Genomic DNA, 17446 nt, shown 5'->3' with positions numbered 1-17446 from the left:
CGGAGTTGTACCTTGACCTTATGACAACTAGAACTGGATACTTAATAAAACACACCCTTCCAAGTGCCAGATATAACCCGGTGATCGCTCTCTAACAGGGCGACGAGGAGGGGATCGCCGGGTAGGATTATGCTATGCGATGCTAGTTGGTGAACTTACCATCTACTCTCTTCTACATGCTGCAAGATGGAGGTGGCCAGAAGCATAGTCTTTGACAGGATTAGCTATCCCCCTCTTATTCTGGCATTCTGCAGTTCAGACCACCGATATGGCCCTTTACACATATACCCATGCATATGTAGTGTAGCTCCTTGCTTGCGAGTACTTTGGATGAGTACTCACGGTTGCTATTCTCCCTCTTTTCCCCTTTCTATACCTGGTTGTCGCAAGCAGATGCTGGAGTCCAGGAGCTAGAGATCCCGAGGATGATTCTACATGGAGTTCGGCTTCGAGGAGTAGTTAGGAGGTCCCAGGCAGGAGGCCTTGCCTTTTCGATCGTTGCTACTTTTGTGCTAGCCTTCTTAAGGCAAACTTGTTTAACTTATGTCTGTACTCAGATATTGTTGCTTCCGCTGACTCGTCTATGATTGAGCACTTGTATTCGAGCCCTCGAGCCCCTGGCTTGTATTATGATGCTTGTATGACTTTTTATGTTGTAGAGTTGTGTTGTGATATCTTCCCGTGAGTCCCTGATCTTGATCGTACACATTTGCGTGAATGATTAGTGTACGGTCGAATTGGGGGTGTCACAAAGACTGAACTGTGTCCCTGACTCTTTTCTTAGAAGCCTCACACTTGAGCTGAGCAGCTTCTTGCTTCAGTGCCATATTGTAGAATTGATCAAACTGAGTAGGCTCAACAAGAACGAGAGCTAACTGCAGATCCTCTCTAAGGCCACCTCTGAAGTGATAGATCATGCTCTTTTCATCAGGAACGTCTTGTTTAGCGAAGCGAGCAAGTTTCTGAAACTGGATGTTGAATTGATACACAGACATGTTGCCTTGCTTGAGATTGCGGAACTCCTCACGCTTGCTCTCAACAACACTTTGTGGAATGTGATGCGCTTTGAAGTCCCGACAGAAGTCAGTCCAAGTGATCACACGACCTCCTCTGGAATCTTTGTATTGTTGATACCAGTCAGCAGCTTGGTCCTTGAGCTGAAAAGAAGCAAACTTGACATAGTCCTCAGGCCTGACATTGCTACATTCAAAATGCTTGTTGATGTCCACGAGCCAATCATCGGCATCTGTGGCCTCGGCACAATAGCTGAAAGACTTGGGCTGATTTGCGAGAAACTAGTTGAGGGTAGCGAAGTGAGGCTGATTGTTGCCTTGACCTTGATTTCCTTGCCCTTGGGTGCGTTCTTGCAAGAGTTGCAGAATCATTTGAGCATTGGCGTTGGTGGCTGCCATGATAGCTTGCCATGCCTCCAGAGGCGGAGGTGGTGGCGGAGGGTTCACCTGACTCCCTTCATTGCGTTCCGGATTCTGACGCGTTGGCGGAGCCATCCTGAAGAGGGTGACATCCGTTAGCATCTTGATAGACAAATAGACAAGTAGAATCAACGGATAGAAATTGCAACATATAGTCTTGACAATAAACCTTTGAACGAGGATGAACGAATGAATTCCATAGTAAATCATCACACTTCCATAAGTTGAGAAGCCATTTAGAAAAAAAAAGGGTAAGGAATCAGCATTTGACTTCGAAGCAACTCGAATACCACAATTCAAAACAAAACAAAGTATTGGCTTGCAGAATAAGCCGGAACAAACATATGATAGAGATTTCGTCCGAAGTTTTCGTGGTGGGGCCCACACGGGCTCGACCGTACAACACCATCATGTACAAGGCAGTGCACATGACATACGAAGCGCCCCCAAGTCGGCATAGCCAAGGACTCTTTAAGACACTATGAGACCACTGTAAAACCAACCGTGGAAAGGCGAACCACTAGACGTCGAACCCCAATCTCATATCATGCGTCTGTCAGAAAGATATCCTAGGAGCTACTTGAATTCCCACTTATAAACTCCCGAAACTTTCTGGTTATGCAATCTGGTGTTGGGGATACAGGGGACACAAAATATATCACCCAAACTAGCAATCCCTAGATCCAGCTGTATCCATCCGTCAACACATAACCAAGAAACCTTCGGAAATCGTGTACCTCAACCTTCGAAAAGCATCCATTATACAAGTTATGGCAATACTCCCGAACTCCCGCCCCAGTACTGGGTGGCGTCGAGGTGATCTCACCAACAACTGCATAAAAGAGATTTCGATGTCGGCGAAACTCAGGTATTCCAGAACTGCAACGATAAAATTGTGACGACAACACCTCGGAGCTCAACTCCCCGGGACACGGCCACAACCCCTAAATGTCAGAAGGCACCAAGAACAATGTTCTCGTCACAAAACCATTGGAACGATTCCAAGATACCCGCGTGATCCTAAAAACAATTTTTAGTGAAATTTGAGGAGAGAAGAGTCGAAACTTCTACGTCAGGAGACCTCACCAGAGCGACGAAGGGACTGAGGAGTAAAAAGAATCCTACTCTCCGATATATATAATCCTAAGACTCAAAACATTTTTTGTTCTAGACTCAACAACGCGAGCGATTCGATCAAGCAGGGGGCTCCTAAGTCGGGGATGGCTCTGATTACCAACTTGTCACGCCCACGATGCGGCTATATCTCCCACGTGCCGAGGCACGACTTAGAGGCATAACCGCAATGTGGTATTGTCGCAAGAAGGGTTATCTTCACACAATCCCATGTAATGAACAAGAATGGGATAACGAGAGTTGGCTTACAATCGCCACTTCACACAATACATAAATATAATTCATACATCACCCAAAATCCACACATAGACCGACTACGGTCAAATCCAAATGAAAATAAGATAACCCCAAATGCTAGACCCCCAATCGTCCCAACTGGGCTCCACTACTGATCATCAGGAAAAGAAACATAGTAACGACCACGTTCCTCATCGAACTCCCACTTGAGCTCGGTTGCGTCATCTGCACTGGCATCGTCGGCACCTGCAACTGTTTGGTAGAATCTGTGAGTCACGAGGACTCAACAATCTCACACCCGCGAGATCAAGACTATTTAAGCTTATAGGAAAGGATGGTGTAATGAGGTGGAGCTGCAGCAAGCACTAAGCATAAATGATGGCTAACATACGCAAATGAGAGCGAGAAGAGAAATAGCGGAACGGTCGTCAACTAGTAATGACCAAGAAGTGATCCTGAACTCCTACTTACGTCAAACATAACCCAGAAACCGTGTTCACTTCCCGGACTCCGCCGAGAAGAGACCATCACGGCTACACACGCGGTTGATGTATTTTAATTAAGTCAAGTGACAAATTCTCTACAACCGGACATTAACAAATTCCCATCTGCCTCATAACCGCGGGCACGGCTTTCGAAAGATAATACCCTACAGGGGTGTCCCAACTTAGCCCATCATAAGCTCTCACGGTCAACGAAGGATAAACCTTCTCCCAGGAAGACCCGATCATTCTCGGAATCCCGGTTTACAAGACATTTCGACAATGGTAAAACAAGACCAGCAAGACCACCCGCTGTGCTGACAAATCCCGATAGGAGCTGCACATATCTCGTTCTCAGGGCACACCGGATAAGCTAAGCGTACAGGTACCAACGTAACCCAAGTTGCCAAGGGATGGTCCCGCACGGTGCTCTAGTTTGGACCAACACTCGGAGGAGCACTGGCGCGGGGGTTTAAATAAAGATGACCCTCGGGCTCGCGAAAACCCAAGGGAAAAGGCTTAGGTGGCAAATGGTAAAACCAAGGTTGGGCCTTGCTGGAGGAGTTTTATTCAAGGCGAACTGTCAAGGGGGTCCCATAAATCACCCAACCGCGTAAGGAATGCAAACTCAAGGAACATAATACCGGTATGACGGAAACTAAGGCGGCAAGAGTGGAACAAAACACCAGGTATAAGTCCGAGCCTTCCACCCTTCACCAAATATATAGATTCATTAATTAAATAAGAGATATTGTGATATTCCAAAATATCCATGTTCCAATATGGAACCAACTTCAACTTCACCTGCAACTAGCAACGCTATAAGAAGGGCTGAGCAAAAGCGGCAACTTAGCCAAACAACGGTTTGCTAGGAAAGGATGGTTAGAGGCTTGACATGGAAAATATGGGAGGCATGATATAGCAAGTGGTAGGTAGCGCAGCATGGCAAATAGAGCGAACAACTAGCAAAGCAAAGATAGAAGTGATTTCGAGGGTATGGTCATCTTGCCTGCAAGGTTTTCAGAGTTGTCGAAAGCTTGATCCTCGTAAGCGTACTCAACAGGTTCCTCGTTCACGAACTCGTCTCTCGGCTCTACCCAAAAGAAGAACAACAGCAACGGAACCACAATCAATCACGAGAAATGCACAAGCAACATGATGCAAAACATGTATGATATGCGAGATATGATATGCGATGCATATGCGTGCTCTAGAAGAAAAATGATGAACAAGGCAGTAACTTGGCAAACCAAGCATGCCACTGGAAAGATGAGATTATTTCGGTTGAAATCGATATAAAGATCACCGGAAACGGATGCACGGTTTGCAAATGGCAAGCAAAACAAGAATGCCACGAATTTGCGATTAACAGCATGATAGCACTTAGAATACATCAAGAAACTATGCTACAGCACTCCAACATAGAAACAAAGAATATGGCAGTAATCTAAAGGAGATGCTTGATAAACGATAAACACTGAGCTATGGCTAGATCACAGCATAACAGGTTCAAATAAGCATGGCAAAAGTGCAAAAGATATCAGGTTCACAGACTTGGTGAAATTACTGGACATGGCATAAACAGTATCAGGTAGCAATGTTTAGAGTAAGAAATCAACATGCTACAGGAACTTAACATAGCAAAACAAAGCATGGCATGAATCTACTGAATGCATAGAAGAAAAATCCCTTACTGACCATAAGCCAAAAAGGATCAGAATATATGATGGAAACCATGTAAACATAGCAAGTTTCGTTAACAGGTTCCAGACTTGGCAGAAAACAGAGCATGGCAGAAAAAGTATTATGAAGGCATCTTGGTGAGCTTGATTCACTCACCACAAAGCAATGCATGACAAAACAAGAATACCTAAAGAAAAATGGCATGTTTATGAAGCTATCCATGGCAAGATCAAGTTCATAGCATGAAAGGATCAACTACAACAAGCTTGGCAAAATTGAATATCAAGTTATCAATCTGCCAGATATATTTTATAGCAAAAGTAGAGCAAGATTGAGTCATGCTAGGATACTCCATAATTGCAAACAGAGGCATGAATGGATAGAGCATAACCATATCTATGAAACATTCTTACTGCACATCACCAAAAGGAGCATGGATCTCTCTGTAGCCACATGGATACATAGCAACAACATAACAGCAGTCACAGACAAGTAAACTTACTAAGTCCCTGAAATCAAAAACATAACGAAGCCTAGTTTGCATGCTTGTGATAGTCACTACATAGATCACAAAAATACATGGCATGCACCTCTATAAAGATGACATGGCATACATCAAAACACATATAGAGCTCATGCCCATAAGATGCACACGTTAAATGCAACAAAAATAACAAATCCTCAAGTTCTGATAAGTAACAGGAGTTAACAGCAACTAGCACTCTTGCACCAGAGATTTGGGCATCAAGATGGACTCAAATGAATATGGTGCAATGGAACAAAATGAAACGCATCTCGAGGCGAACATCTCGATATATTACACGCACGAAACGGAGCTATATGCAGAGAGTTATGATAAGATGAACATGACCATGTAATGTAAAAATCTCAGAATATTTCGGGGAGAGGGGAGAGTCAACCTTCTGTCACAGATCAGATCGGGGCTAGGGTTGCTCGAGCTCGAGGCTCGCCGGCGGTGGAGGCGACGACCGGAGGAGAGGAGGGAGACGGAGGAGAGGGTCGGCGGGGAGGCAGCACCGGCGAACGGCGGAGGAGCTCGACGGGGCCCTAGGGCGCGGGGAGGCGCGGTGCGTCGGCGTCGGCGGCGGGGCGCTGTGGGCTCGCGGCCGGACGGCGAGGCGGGAACGGCGGCGGCCGGCGGAGGCACGGGGGCACTGCAGGGAGACGGCGGCGGCGCGCTGGCGGGGCGCCGTGGGCTCGGGGCGAGGAGGCACGGGCCCGGCGGGGGCCGGCCACGGGCTTGCGGGCTGCGGCGGCGGCGCGGCGTACGGCCGCCACGTGGCACGCTGTGAGTGGGCGGGGGCGGCGGCGCAGTTGTGTCCGGCCCCGGGCGGACACATCCGGCGGCGCGGAGGAGCGGGGTTAGGGTTTGATGTGTGAATAATTTCGGAGGGGGGAGGTGTTTTATAGGTAGAGGGAGCTAGGAGACTCCAAATTAAGCACGATTTTCGCCCACACGATCGTGATCGAACGCCCTAGAGCATGGAAGAGACTTACAAGGGTTTTTGGTCTGTTTGGGGGGGTTTTTTTGCTGCAACACACAAAAGGACTTTGCGGTTACCCGGTTAACCGTTGGAGCATCAAACGACCTCCAAATGGAACGAAACTTGACATGTGGTCTACCGGTGGTATACCAAGGCCACTTGACAAGACTCGGTCCATTCCGAGAACATTTAACACCCGCTCACGAAAAGAAACAAGAGGGACGCGCCGGTGCGCGTGGGAGTGCCGGATTGCAAAACGGACAACGGGGAAAATGCTCGGATGCATGAGACGAACTCGTATGCAAATGCAATGCACATGATGACATGATATGAGATGCATGACATGAAAAAAATGCAAAACGAAAAACAAAACCTGACCACGAAGGGAATATCATAACACATAGCCGAAAATGGCAAGAGTTGGAGTTACATATATGGAAAGTTACATCCGGGGTGTTACAATTTTGATAGACAAGTTGCATTCTATCCAACCAGATGCATTTGTCCGAATCTTCAACCAACAAATCGTATCTCCCGATGGCAACACAACACCATCATTCACAATCATGATCTCTTGGCATGCTTATCCGCTCTTTGTCACGGATGATGCGTATGCAAAAATAAAAATGTGATCACCTCCCTCGTTTTTACCGAACACCTTCATTGAAATTCTGGCTTCTAACAACCTGTTTTGAAACTCAAAAGTTTAACGACGAATCAACAATGTCGACCCGTTTGTCGATCCACCTTACTTCTGGTTATGGTGAGAGGTGCTGGCCAGGCTTGCTTGTAGACAAGAGCTTTTTGCAAAAAGACTTGAGAGCACCACAACAACATCATTCACAACCATGATCCTTTGGTATGCCCTCCGCTATTTTCACGATTTCATGTGTATGCAAAAAAAAGTCATAATCTCCGGTGTCGATCCACCTCCCTTCTGGTGATGGTGACAAGTGTTGTGCGGGCTTGATTGCGAACATAACGGCGGGGCAATGGATGGATCGATGTACTCGCACCAAAATTATAATCATCTAAACACGGTGTAATCAAATTATGGTGACGTAGACGTGTATTGACAGAGCTTGCCTGCATTTGCTTAGAGGACTTGCATTCAATCCAATCAGATGCATTCGTTCAAATCTTCAACCATAATCTCTTGTCATGCTCCTTCCCTCTTTTCAGGGTTGATGGGCATGAAAAACAAAAATGTGATCATCTACCTCGGTTCTGCCGTACATCATCATTTGATATTCGTGCTTTCTTACAACCGGTTTGAAACTAAAAAATTTAACGACGAATCAACCATGGGCTCCTGGCATGCTCATCCGTTTTTCTTTTAACAGCTTGATGTGTGTGCAACTAAAAATGCGATCATCTCCGCTGTCGGTCCACCTTGCCTCTGGTCACGGTGACTGCTGCTGACCGGGCTTGCCTGCAAAAATAACGGCGGGCAATGGACGGTTCGATGTACTCGCAGCAAAGTTATACCCAATTTAACACGGACGGGGAATCGGTTAAGTACCTAGTTAATGCAGTACAAGCGAAATTTTAGTCAACTAAAAGGTTACAGGCGATCAGTTAACAGCGGCCTCACATGACTAAATTGTTTATCTGGTAGCGCATCCACCCCGAACACACACGCACACACAATGACACAACCATCCCCATATATGATTTACAGATGGATCTGACACAACAGCCAAGTGCATCTATGGTCCTGCTGATAACATCATCTCATAAAACAGAGCACCTTGGACGTCACGTCGTAAAACAGAACAATCCAAAAAAGAAAAGTTGCTGGCGAACAACACTCGACGCACATAACACACAACCCAAACCGTAGCCAGCGTACAGATATTAGTGGTAATGAGAAATTACCACACATTACCATACTGACTTTTAACCACTAGATGAGGTGTTCGGTACCACACACACGAATTCGCTTAGCACGGTGGCTGCAGACTTCATCCCCTGCATGGACGTCACCTACATCAGCCCCGTCTGCATCAGAGCAATCAGCGTCATCCACCTCCCCTGAGTCCAGCTCGTATACTTCTCTTTCTGCATCTGGGTCGTGCTTACCAAATCCTTCTTCATGAGTTGGCACGGCAGTGCTGTTCACAGACAGGGCGAACTTGGAGGTCTGCCCCTCCTCGCTGGCTGTCGCGGCTACCATCCCATTCACGATCTCCGGCTGTAAAATTCAGAAGAAAAATGTACCGGTCAGCTTGGCGAGCAGAAAAGCGAGCATGCTAGTACTAAACTTGCCTCTGACTGAAAATGTTTGGGTGCGCCTTCTTGGACGTTGCAGCTCATAGCATCCGATGCAAGTCCAACCACGGCGACCGATGAAACATCTGATTCCTCCTGAGTAGTTCGTTAACCAGGAATTTGAATACAACAGACAACAAAGGGAAACAAGCTTACATCAACTGAGGCAAGAGAGCTGACTTACTTTCCTGGAGCCAAGACAGGAAAATCTCCTCTTGCCGGCTAATCTATTCTGCTCAGAACAATCGCCTAGGTTGCCAACTACAACAGCGCACAATGAGTCGGCTGCAGGCGGTGCTGACCGCCACACGTCCATCAGCACCAAAGGATCTGGCCACTCAACATCGGCTGTGACCTCTGTCAGTGGGAACCTACGACTTGGACAGCAGATCGAACAATAGTCAATTATTTCTCCTTATGCGACCCCCCCCGCCCCCGCCCTCCTCCCCCACCCCCACGCAACGAATGGAACAGAGCAAATCGATGGAGAAAGTGTACCTGTCGACTGGGTCTAGCAGAAATTCCATGCCGTTTTGTACTATTCCGGCATACATCGCCGCACCCCCCGCCGCCGCCATGGGGTTCGCCTGTTGCCGGTTCTTAACTCGGGGAATGGAAAGGGGAAATGGGGAAAGTGAATACCTCACCCCCCGGCCATGATTTTTTTGCATTTGCTCCACAATGCGGCTACCAACCATCATTTACTGTGCCATGGACGGCGTTGTCTTCGCAGCAAACGGAGCGCCATTACGTTCCTGATCCGGGGGTCAGCTCTTGACGAACCCGAGCCACGGATCGGCTGGTCATCGTTACTGACTGCCGTCTTCAGGCTGGCGTACAGCACTGTTCACTCCCGTATTGTACCGATCGTCCTCATTTTACTAAGCCCGTATATGCTGCCACGGACCCACTAGCGCTAATCCCCATGGGTGGACCGACGAACAGGATACCATGTTCAGCTACCGCCCTTCTCAGTAACGCCACTCTCTTCTTTTCTCTTCGTCCCATGATTCTCATTTGTCCCTCTTCCTTTCATTCCATTCCATTCTTTGAACTTCGCCATTGCCACCTCCACCTCTTCAAAAGGGAAATGGAGGCGATTCTCAACAGGAGAACACTTTGAATGATATAAAATTCCGCCCGTTAAGTATGGAAAACTAATTTGAATGACAAATCATTATAAGAGGTTATTCATATGGAACCGCACGCGGTTGAAAGCATTTGAGATGGTTTTGAAACTGCCTCCGATGGTCTGAGTATTAGCGATGCTAGCTTAGAGGTGGAATCGATAACTATTTTCGCCCATGTACCAAAACCACCTCCAAAATCTGTTTTTCTAGTAGTGCAATGTGAATGAAATTAGTTGTCAGAAGGACATATGCTATTTAAAACTAAAACTATTGTGGGAGCACGTGTCTTATCTTAAGATGTGTGTAATTGTTGGAATGATATTGCTTTTATCAAGCTAAGAATTACTTTTTCCAGGTTATTTGCATGGCTATCGACTAAGAGCATCTCCAGCCGTTGGCCCCCCAGAGGGCGCCTAAAATCGCCGCCTGGGGGTGACCCGGCAAAAAAAAAGGGCCTGGGGCGAGTTGGCCCCCAGCCGCCGCCCCCAGGCGCGGGAAAAAAAATTGTGTAGCAAATTTACGCAAAGTTCGGCTAAAACACGCCAAATTTTGGCAAATTTGGGCTTATATTCGCGGATTTAAGTCGAGTAGTCGCCATTACATATAAAAACTAATCAAAAAAAACTTGCTGAAGGCCGAGAAGTCGCCGTCGTCGCCGCCATCGTCGGCCTTCTCCTCCTTGACTCGGGCGCCCCTGCTGGACCCCTCCCCGGCTGGTGGCGGCGGCGGCGCGTCGTCATCGTCGTCGTCGCTGTCGTCGATGATGACTCCTCCTCCTTCGTTGCGGCCTCGGCGGCGCTGCTCGAAGCGCCGCAGGGCGGCGCGCTGGCGCTCCGTCGCCATCTTGATGGAGTCCTGGCATGCCCATTCAAAGGTCACGTCGTCGTCGAGCTCAACCTCGCCGTGCTCCGTCTTCACCGGCGCGAGCCTCGGCTCCGTCTTTGGCTTGACGAAATGCGGAGGAGGAGCCGACGAGGAGGCGCGCCGGCCGCCCTCATTGATGACGATGCCGAGCTCGGCCTTGACGCCGAGCAGCGTCGGAGTGCCGGAGGAGTGGGAGGAGGAGCGGGAGGAGGAAGAGGAGGAGGACGCGCCGAACCTCCTTGGCGCCCATTGCCCGTCGCATCGGCGGTGCGCCGGGGCAGCCGCCCTCGCCGGGGGGTACGCCAACGGCGGGTTGTTGCCGCCCTCGAGGTGCATCAGCACGCCCTCAAGTGTGCGGCCGGGGGCGCCCCTCGCTGTTCTTCACGCCGCCGACCACCGGCGCCACGTTGGTGGACGCCAGCCGCTGCTGCTGGCGGCGCTCGAAGTATGCCGCCCAAGATGCGTGGTTGTCGGCGGCGTACTGGGGGAGGGAGAGCTCGGCGTCGGTGAGGAATGGGCACTCCCCCATTGCTGAGCCTCCAGCCCGTCGGCCCGGCGCGCATGTCCGGTGGCGCCGGGATGTTCGCCTGGAACAGGAGCCAGGACTCCTGTTCGCGGAGCGAACGGCGGCCGAAGCCGTTGGCCGCCGCCTCGTCTCCTGGGAAACGCTCGGCCATCAGGGAGATGGAGTGGCTGGGGAGAAGAGATCGGCGGCGGCGCTCGGGAGATGGAGTGGCTTGGGGAGAAGAGATCGGCGGCGACGCTCGGGAGAGGAAGGGCTGGGGGAGAAGAGCTCGGCGGCGGCGCTCGGGAGAGGTGGAGAGGTGGGACTCATCACAGGCGAGCGAGGCCATATATAGCCGCGCCGTGTCCGTGTGTACGCGTCCGAGGAAGGGGAGGCGTCGGCGCGCCGCCCCGTGAACGCGCCGCCTGTGAGGAATCAATGGCAAAGCTGACCGGCGGCAGCCTTGCCATTGATTCCCCGCGGGAAACCGAGGCGTCGGGAGAAGACGAGGCGGGCGGTGTCGCTGACGCGGCTGGCCTGCGGCGCTTTCGCGCCAAAAACGATTCGCCCGGCGCCCCCCAGTGCGCCGGGTTCGGGTTGGGTCCGCCGGCGCCAATTTCGGCTCGAGCCGGCGAAAAAAGGGCCCCTGGAGGCGTGACTGGGCCGATTTTTTGACGCCGGCGGCCGAAAAATCGTCTGAGGGGCCTTGTTGGGGGCGCGGCTGGAGATGCTCTAAATCCATACTTGGTGCTTACCGCAATGTGTGGATGCATGTGATACTATATATGGACTCTAGCTGCAACCACGTGAAGACGGTAGCTTGGGTCTTGATTCGCCAACATGGGTGATAGTCTGACAATAAAATTTATGATACATGCATGAGTTGTAAACCTACAACTATGTTCCTATGGAACGAGACAATATATAATAAATTCTTTTGATATTCCACAGGAAAATATATTTTGATAAATGTGTTTTTTTCTTCTTACAAGCATTGCCTCCTTTTCGGAAAAGAACGTGAGAAAACTCTTGAGTGAATTGCTTGGTGCACTAAACCATTAACTTTTTTTTGTCTAGTGTTTTTCTTTCAACTTCTATTTAGGAAGCAACGACTATATATGGTAATTATTAGAGGCTAACACGCGCTTTGATGCGCTGTTCTTAAGTTATGGAATTAATTCAATTTTCTCCCAAGGATTAATATGACACTTCATATTTCACTCATACAGCTGTGGCGCTCGAGCAAAAGCGAGCACCAGCTAACGCTATTGGTCGACCATGTGGGATGGTACTTCCTGTTTTGTGAAGGTTCCGTTCGATTTTTTCATTTCCTTTTTCTCGCTGCCCGTTTTCTTCTTCTTTTTTTCATTTTCATTTCATTTTGTCTTAGGCACTTTGTATTTATATTTGTTTTGCTTTTTAATTTTTACTTAATGAATATTTTTCAAATTTACGAATATTTATTTAAATTAGGAACATACTTAGTGAACATTGCTGCAAATTCATAAATGTTTTAAGATTTTGTAAACAATTTTCTAAAAGTCATGATTTTTTTAAAAATTATTGAAGATTTTTTCATATTCATCAATATTTTTAAATTCACAAAGTTTTTCAAATTGAAAACATACTTTTAAAATTCATGATTCCTGAATTATTTTTCAATTTTTCAATATTTTCTCGTATTCATGAACAATTTTAAAATATACAATTATTGTCTTAATTCACAAATGTCTTTAAAGTTTTGTGATTTTCTTGAATTTCATGGAAATATAAATTCCTAAATATTTAAACAAATGATTTTAATAGAAAACCGGACCAAAATAAGAAAGTTGGCTAAAAAGACAACCGAGAAAAAAAATCACCAACGCATTACGCACATAACGCTACATGGGTCGCGGCATAGTGTGTCTTGCTATCTTGCGTGTTACACGCGAGACTGAAGCTCTCAGACTCTCGGTTATTATGGTGTGTTGCTTTAATTTAATTTTATATTTGTTGGGTTAGGCTTTAATTATGCTAGGCATGGTGGTGTATTCTTTCCGGCTTGGCTTGTCGTCCCAGGCGATATTTGTTTTGGGAGGAAGTTGAAATTGGGTGCGTGACTGTAGTTTTGTTGCATGTTTAGCTTGTTGTCGGGTCAGGTGGGCTCCTTTGTAGCTAATAAAACAAATAAACATGCCGATACATAACACACAAACACCATACATGAGCCGTGACAGCTTACGAATAGCCCCAAACAACCTAACAGTGCAAAATACCCGCTTGCCCCCCACCTACGCCCCGAGCGCGCACCAAGAACCAACATTCCGGGGAAGTTTAGAATCTTAGAACACTTTTCAAATTCACAAACATTGTTAAAATCCAAAATATTATTTGACCAAATACAATGGCACCTCAAAGACAATGTCATCATAGGCTCCTTGCCCCAATAGCGCCAAGATAACACCCAACAGACTGAAATATGGTTCAGTAAATATGGTTATTTGGTAAGTACGGTTTTCATACTTCGGTAAAATTGTATGAACTATGTACGGTTCAGTTTTGATAAATACCATACCATGTTGGTATGGTTTTTGGTAAATACCATAGAAACCATAATTGACGTGAATTTATAAAGGCACCGCGCAGCGACTCCATATCACATAAACATACATGGCATCGATGCAAATCACCTAAGAATTTTTCCAACTAACAACATTAGAGATGTACTCGTTCTGTAGTAGCACACTAGGTCAACAACACTAGTTTTACAGCAGTTCAAGCACTCTTGGAAGCAAGCACATCACGTGCTTGCCCTCAGCGATTAAATGCATTGATCTACAAATGGAACATGCAACGGTGAGAGCTATTCAGGGGCACATGTACATTTTTTGGGAAGTAGCAGGACTCCGCTGCATTTTTTATTGATTTTCAAAATAGGGTACATAGTGGCAATTACGATGAGTGAAAGAATGAAAAAAAAACAAAGACAAAATAAAAGATTCAAGAGAGCTCAAAAAATAAAAGGAAACACAAACAAAGCTAAACAAAAGCTAGTTAACCAGTCTTGTAAAGGAGTAACATGCAGTCACATCAGCTAGCTGCTCAGAATCATCTGAAGGCTTTGACCCACTCTTCAAGGTTCACAAACTCTTTCCTGTTAACTCTGTGCACCAGACAATTCAATTCCTCCTTGAACGTCTTCCTGCATCTGTAGAGATTAGGTGCTATACCCTTGAATATAAAACCATTTTTGGTGATCCAAATTGCCCATCCAGCCAAAATGATAATCTCAAGAGAGAATGGGACTCCCAAAATGTCTTTTAATCTGTTGGGCTCTTGTTGTATGCCTTGGAAGCTTGGAGTCCAAGTGGGGCGGAGATATGTCCAGCATACCTTGGCAAAAGGGCAGTGAAAAAAAAGATGGTCCCTAGCTTCCAAAGCCTGCAGGCCACAAAGTACACAAGTATAGTCAGGAAGAAAAAAATCATTTCTATGGAGCATGGCTCCAGTGGTAAGCCCGTTATGGAGTAGACGCCAGAAAAAGATTTTGTGCTTGAGTTGGTAGCATGTCTTCTAGAGCCATTTGAGTGTTGGAATGACATCACGGTGTACTGTGAGAATTTTGTAAACTGTGGACACTTGATATCTTGTTGCCTCGGGTGCAAATTTCCATTGATCAGTCTCATTAGTTAAAGAAATGTGCTAAAGGAGAGCATTCAGGTCTTGGTATTGTGCAAAAGCCTCCTCTGATAGGTGTAGATGAAAGATGTCAGATATATCATGTAGATTAGCAATTGAGTGTAGGGTGATATGCCACTCCTTAGTAAAGGAGAAAAGGTGAGGCCAAAGTTGGTGCTTTGGAGTGTCATCCCAAGTGTCATGCCAGAAGTCCATAGTTATGCCATTTTCTATCAGGCAGACAACATGTTCTTTGTATGTGGTAAGAATTTAAATAGCAATATTTTGGAGGTGTTGTTTTAAGGCCATGTGGATAATAGAACTCCCAAATGAGATTGACCCAAGGGAGGTCCCAGTGGTTGAGAAATTATACAACATCTTGAGAAATAAGACTGTTGTTCAGAGTTTGAAGATTAAGCACTACTAATCCACCATTTTCCTTAGGTCTACAAACCAAATCCCATGCAACAAGTGGAGGATTCTTTTTCTCCAGATCTTTACCTCTCCAGAAGTAGTGTCTTCTATATTTGTCTAGTTGTCAAATGAACCCCTTGCATAACAACAAGCAACTCATAACAAAGTGGGGAGTGATGAGAGCACTGCATTGACCATGAGAAGTCAGCCATCATAACACAGGTATTGAGAGCATGCATTGAGTCTTTTCTGAATTCTCTCATTTAAATACATGAAAAACTCCCACCTTGGTTTATCGTAACCGAGAGGAACACCTAAATAGGTGAAAGGAAACGACCCAACCAGATATTCCATAGTTTGGGATAAAATCTGGACATCATCATCAGTGTTGAATATATGGTTTTGTACATGTATATTGTATAGCCTGGCCCACCTCCTAGTCATTGTATACTTGAGGTTGTGGCCCACCTTGTACTCCATATATACGAGCGCTTTGCACCGATCAATACATTATGAAGCATTGCCAAACTCTCGTTTCCAACATGGTATCATACCTAAGATCCTAACCCTAACCCTGTGCCGCCGCCGCCGCCGCGATCTCATCGCCGCCGCCACCCACCACCACCGCCGCCGCCACCCCCCGCCGCCGTCGCCGCCGCGACCGCCGCCCCGTGTGCGCCACCGCCCCGCTTCCGCCCCCCAACCCGCCGCGCCGCCCTTCGGCCGCGCTGCCTCCCATCCGCTGTGCCGTCTCTCGCGTGACGCCGCCGCCCTCGTCTCCCCATGGCCTCCCCTGGCTCCTCCGGTACCACCCGCAGCCGCCGCACCAATCCGTTCAAAGGCCCCGATCCCATCGTCATCCGCGACCTCAACATCCTCGCTCGGGTTCCCGTCGTCCTCGACCACCTCACCTCCACCTACTATGCATGGAAGACGTACTTCCCCCTTGTGTTCCGGGAGTACAACATCCGGGATCACATCGATGGCTCCGTGGATTCCCGCTTCATGGAGGACGATGAGGAGTGGATGTCCATCGACGCCACCCTCATTCGTTGGTTCTACACCACCATCTCGAAGGACCTCTTCCACACGGTGGTCTCCGCCGACGATGATGCTCATGCCGTTTGGACCAAGCTCAACGGCCTCTTCACCGACAACGCGCTCCAACGCAAGATTTTCTTGCACGGCGAGTTTTTTGGGTGCCAGCAGCTTGACTCGTCTGTCGACGATTACTACATGCGCCTCAAGAAGCTTGTTGATGAGCTCCGTGACCTTGGTGAGAAGGTCTCCGACGAGCTCCTCCTCAGCACCCTCATCGCCGGCCTGAGCGACGATTTCGGGAACGCCGCCTCCAACATCCCCCTCATCACCAACCCGACGTTCCCCAAGACCGTCGCCTACCTGAAGTTGGAGGAGAGGCGGATGCAGATGTCACGCACCCGGGCCACCCACACCGCCCTCACCGCCGGTACTCGCGGCGGTGCGCCGCCCACCACCCCCCCGAGGCCCGCCCCGGGCCCCTTCCACGCACAGCCGCGGCCCGGGTTCCCCTACCCGTAGCCGCAGCCGGCTCCTCCGCTGCCTCCTGTCGAGCAGCAGCAGCAGTGCCGCGGGGGCCGCCGTGGCCGCGGCGGCCGCAAACAGCAGCAGCAGCAGCTGGCTGCGCCCGGCGGGGCGCCGCGCCAGCAGCAGCCGCAGCTCCCCCCGGCGCCCTGGCAGGCCGGCCAGAACCCCTAGACCGGGGTTGTGCACGCGTATTCCATGCCTATACCGCGTGCCCCCGCTCCGGGCCTCTTCGGCGCCCGCCCGGCCGTTCATCAGGCGCTTCACGCGGCCCCTCATGCGTACTAGCCCGTGCCGCTCTACGGCCCCTCTGCGGTCTATGGGTTGCCTCCGGCCGGTGGGTTTGTGGTGCCCCCGCCTCAGGCGGCGCCGTCCGCCCCGGCTCTCCCACCGGCGCCTTGGGACCCCGCGCTCCTCGCGGCCCTCCACACCGCCCCCACGCCGCAGCAGTACACCGGAGCCACGGCTCACATGGCCGCCAACCCCGGTAACCTTCTTGCCGCTCACCCCGTTCACACCGCTGCTCGCATTACCGTGGGTGACGGTTCTTCCATGCCTATTACTC

The 17446-nt window shown here is 48.8% G+C and overlaps 2 protein-coding genes across 4 annotated transcripts; one reads left to right on the top strand and one right to left on the bottom strand.

The window, feature by feature from the left end:
* Positions 1–8124: 8124 nt before the first annotated feature.
* LOC120967512 (uncharacterized) lies at positions 8125–9492 on the bottom strand. 3 transcript variants are annotated; one of them, XM_040394006.3, is made up of 5 exons: positions 9244–9492; positions 8930–9122; positions 8743–8841; positions 8557–8668; positions 8125–8475 (listed from the first exon to the last, which is right to left on the bottom strand). In XM_040394006.3, exons 1-5 carry the CDS (start codon positions 9444–9446, stop codon positions 8381–8383), a joined length of 702 nt encoding a protein of 233 aa, XP_040249940.2. In that variant the 5' UTR covers positions 9447–9492; the 3' UTR covers positions 8125–8380. The 3 variants fall into 3 exon arrangements, with proteins under 3 accessions (XP_040249940.2, XP_040249939.2, XP_040249938.2); XM_040394005.3 differs by having other exon boundaries at positions 8125–8668; positions 8930–9116; positions 9244–9488; XM_040394004.3 differs by having other exon boundaries at positions 8125–8668; positions 9244–9487.
* Positions 9493–16101: 6609 nt separating this feature from the next.
* Positions 16102–16878, top strand: LOC109753033 (uncharacterized). The gene has a single exon (XM_020311963.1). It carries the CDS (start codon positions 16102–16104, stop codon positions 16876–16878), a length of 777 nt encoding a protein of 258 aa, XP_020167552.1.
* The last annotated feature ends 568 nt before the right edge of the window (positions 16879–17446 follow it).

The sequence above is a fragment of the Aegilops tauschii genome, chromosome 1, assembly GCF_002575655.3.
Source record: "Aegilops tauschii subsp. strangulata cultivar AL8/78 chromosome 1, Aet v6.0, whole genome shotgun sequence".
Taxonomy (NCBI): domain Eukaryota; kingdom Viridiplantae; phylum Streptophyta; class Magnoliopsida; order Poales; family Poaceae; genus Aegilops; species Aegilops tauschii.
The sequence above is the reverse complement of the archived record's forward strand: the minus strand, read 5'-3'. Positions and strand labels throughout refer to the sequence as shown.